Source organism: Nicotiana tabacum, chromosome 24 (genome assembly GCF_000715075.1).
Source record: "Nicotiana tabacum cultivar K326 chromosome 24, ASM71507v2, whole genome shotgun sequence".
Taxonomy (NCBI): Eukaryota; Viridiplantae; Streptophyta; class Magnoliopsida; order Solanales; family Solanaceae; genus Nicotiana; species Nicotiana tabacum.
Genome location: NC_134103.1, coordinates 89,962,012 through 89,964,593, shown reverse-complemented (window position 1 = coordinate 89,964,593; position 2,582 = coordinate 89,962,012). Strand labels below are relative to the sequence as shown.

Here is a 2,582-nt window from a genome sequence, read left to right as displayed (position 1 = left end):
TAAACTAAGTGATTTGATGAAAGACTATTTAAGTAAATGTACATTGAACGAATTAATCAAGGAAAGTGGATCCAGCCGGCCCCGGGCATTTTAGAAGCAAAGCTTGTGCCCAATTACCTGCTGGAAAACTGTTAGGAAAATGACATTGTCTTCTTAAAATAATAATTAAAAAAAATTTACTTTTTGTATATATATAAACAACCGTAGAATAAGTGAATAACTAATATATATATATATATATATATATATATATATATATATATATATATATATATAAAAAAATTATATAAAAGAAATTATATACTTTTTCGATTAACAAATATAAATAATTTTTGACATCAATTAAAAGCGGAAAAACTCAAAAACTTCACTTACCCCTAAGGCCGAATACTAGTATAATAACGTACCATTTATCATGTTTGAAAAGTCAAAGGGTACCTCATTTGCTCCCCTATAAATTGCTTTTTTTTTTTGGACACTGAAATCTCATTGGCTTAGAACTTCCTCCGTTATTTCCAAGAAATCTGTTCAAAATGAATGGATGCTCTCCTCTAGCTCCCACAAGCAGAAGGTAAGCTAATTTCTTTAATACTTTCCTCTTTCAATTCTAGTTATGTTGCCTTTATTTGTGTGTGTATATATATACGCCGGAGAGCTAGAAGTTCGAATACGGATTCGATCGAAGGCAATAGTTTTTGCTCGTATAATGTATTTATATTAAGAAATTCATTAAATATATATAAATATCAAATTTAAAACTCAGTTATTAGCAATTGAAGCCGTCGTTCTAAAATTCAGAATCTGTAAAGTTAAAATTCGGGCTCTAGCTCTAACCGTACATAGTTTTTTCTTTTTTTCCTTCTACATGAATCAATAATGTGATAATAAATTCTTGAAATGCAGATTAGAAGGCAAAGTAGCCATTATCACTGGAGGAGCTAGTGGTTTTGGAGAAAGTACAGTTAGACTTTTCCTACAAAATGGAGCAAAAGTTGTTATAGCAGATGTTCAAGACAATATAGGCCAATCCCTTTGCAATAATCTCAACTATCCAAATGATGTTACATACATCCATTGTGATGTAACAAGTGACTCGGACGTTAAAAATCTCATTGACACAACAATTTCCAAGTATGGCAAACTTGACATCATGTTCAACAACGCAGGAATTCCAGGAAATCTTGATTTCAATATAGTCGATTCGGACAACGAAAATTTCAAAAAGGTATTTGATGTTAATGTTTATGGATCATTTCTTGGAGCTAAATATGCTGCTAAGGTTATGATCCCAGCTAAAAAGGGTGTCATTCTTTTTACTTCAAGTGTAGCTTCTGTTAATTCAGGTGAATCACCACATTCTTATACTGTTTCAAAACATGCAGTAGTGGGATTAACAAAGAATTTATGTGCTGAATTAGGTCAATATGGGATTAGAGTTAATTGTGTTTCTCCTTGTGCTGTGGCTACACCACTTTTAGTTAAAGCAATGGGAGCAGATAAGAGTGTGGTTGATGGGATTATTTGCTCGTCGGCGAATTTAAAAGGGGTGGTGCCGACGGCGGAGGATGTGGCGGAGGCGGCGTTGTATTTGGCTAGTGATGAATCTAAGTTTATTAGTGGACTTAATCTTGTGATTGATGGAGGTTATAGTACTACTAATCAAGCTTACATGAAAACTATCCAAAGTGTTCTTTCCTCAGTGTAGTTTTTTATTAAGTTTTCTTCGTTCTTTCTTTATTTCTCATTAAGTTTTTCATTTTCCTTTGTGGAACCGAAGATTTTTATAATTATTGAATAATGACATTGGTATTACTATTTAAAGAATTTTTGTTTCAATTTGTCTGGCTGATGTTTCAAGTATAGCCTTTTAATTTACATAATGCAAATTAAATCAAGCGTGAGCTAACTATTTCTATTTTATGTCACATATTGTTAACTGCTAGCTCAAAGACACTTTTTCAGTTAAAATATATGGAGAAAGATGTATAATTTTTCCACGGATAGACTAAAATTCAACTGTCGCGACCTACTTTGATTCAAAGGAAAGGCGAAGGGTAGGGGTGTATATGTACCGGGTTGGTTTGATTTTTATCAAAATTAAACCAAACCAACTATATCAGTTTGGATTGGTTTGGTTTTGTCGGATTTTTCGGGGTTTTTTGTTATATGAATATTGTTTCAATCTTCCTTTATTAAATTTTTGATAAGTAAATATATGATTTATTAAAATATTTTTATGAAAGAATTCTTTTAGTAACATATGATAGTTATTTTTTAATCGTCTGACAATAATTTTACGTTGAGGTAAACTTTCAAGATTAATCGAATTTAATAATTAAACATAAAAATAAATATGAACCTATGTAATGATATGTTCTATTTAATTTTAAATTATCGAAATACCATTTCAAATTCGAAAAGATATAAGAATTTAACAGATCTTGACATATAAATATAGAAGAATAAAGATATTGAGATATTTTACTAGTACTTGATAAGAAAGTGACCATACAACCCATTATTTAAAGTTAATAAATATGGAGCACTTCATATTTAACTAAATATTACATCCTATAAGAGAA

General features: G+C 30.4%; 1 protein-coding gene across 1 annotated transcript; it reads left to right on the top strand.

The window, feature by feature from the left end:
- Nucleotides 1-434: 434 nt before the first annotated feature.
- Nucleotides 435-1,834, top strand: LOC107821382 (short chain aldehyde dehydrogenase 1-like). Its single transcript, XM_016647823.2, has 2 exons — nucleotides 435-571; nucleotides 904-1,834. Exons 1-2 carry the CDS (start codon nucleotides 534-536, stop codon nucleotides 1,703-1,705), a joined length of 840 nt encoding a protein of 279 aa, XP_016503309.1. The 5' UTR covers nucleotides 435-533; the 3' UTR covers nucleotides 1,706-1,834.
- The last annotated feature ends 748 nt before the right edge of the window (nucleotides 1,835-2,582 follow it).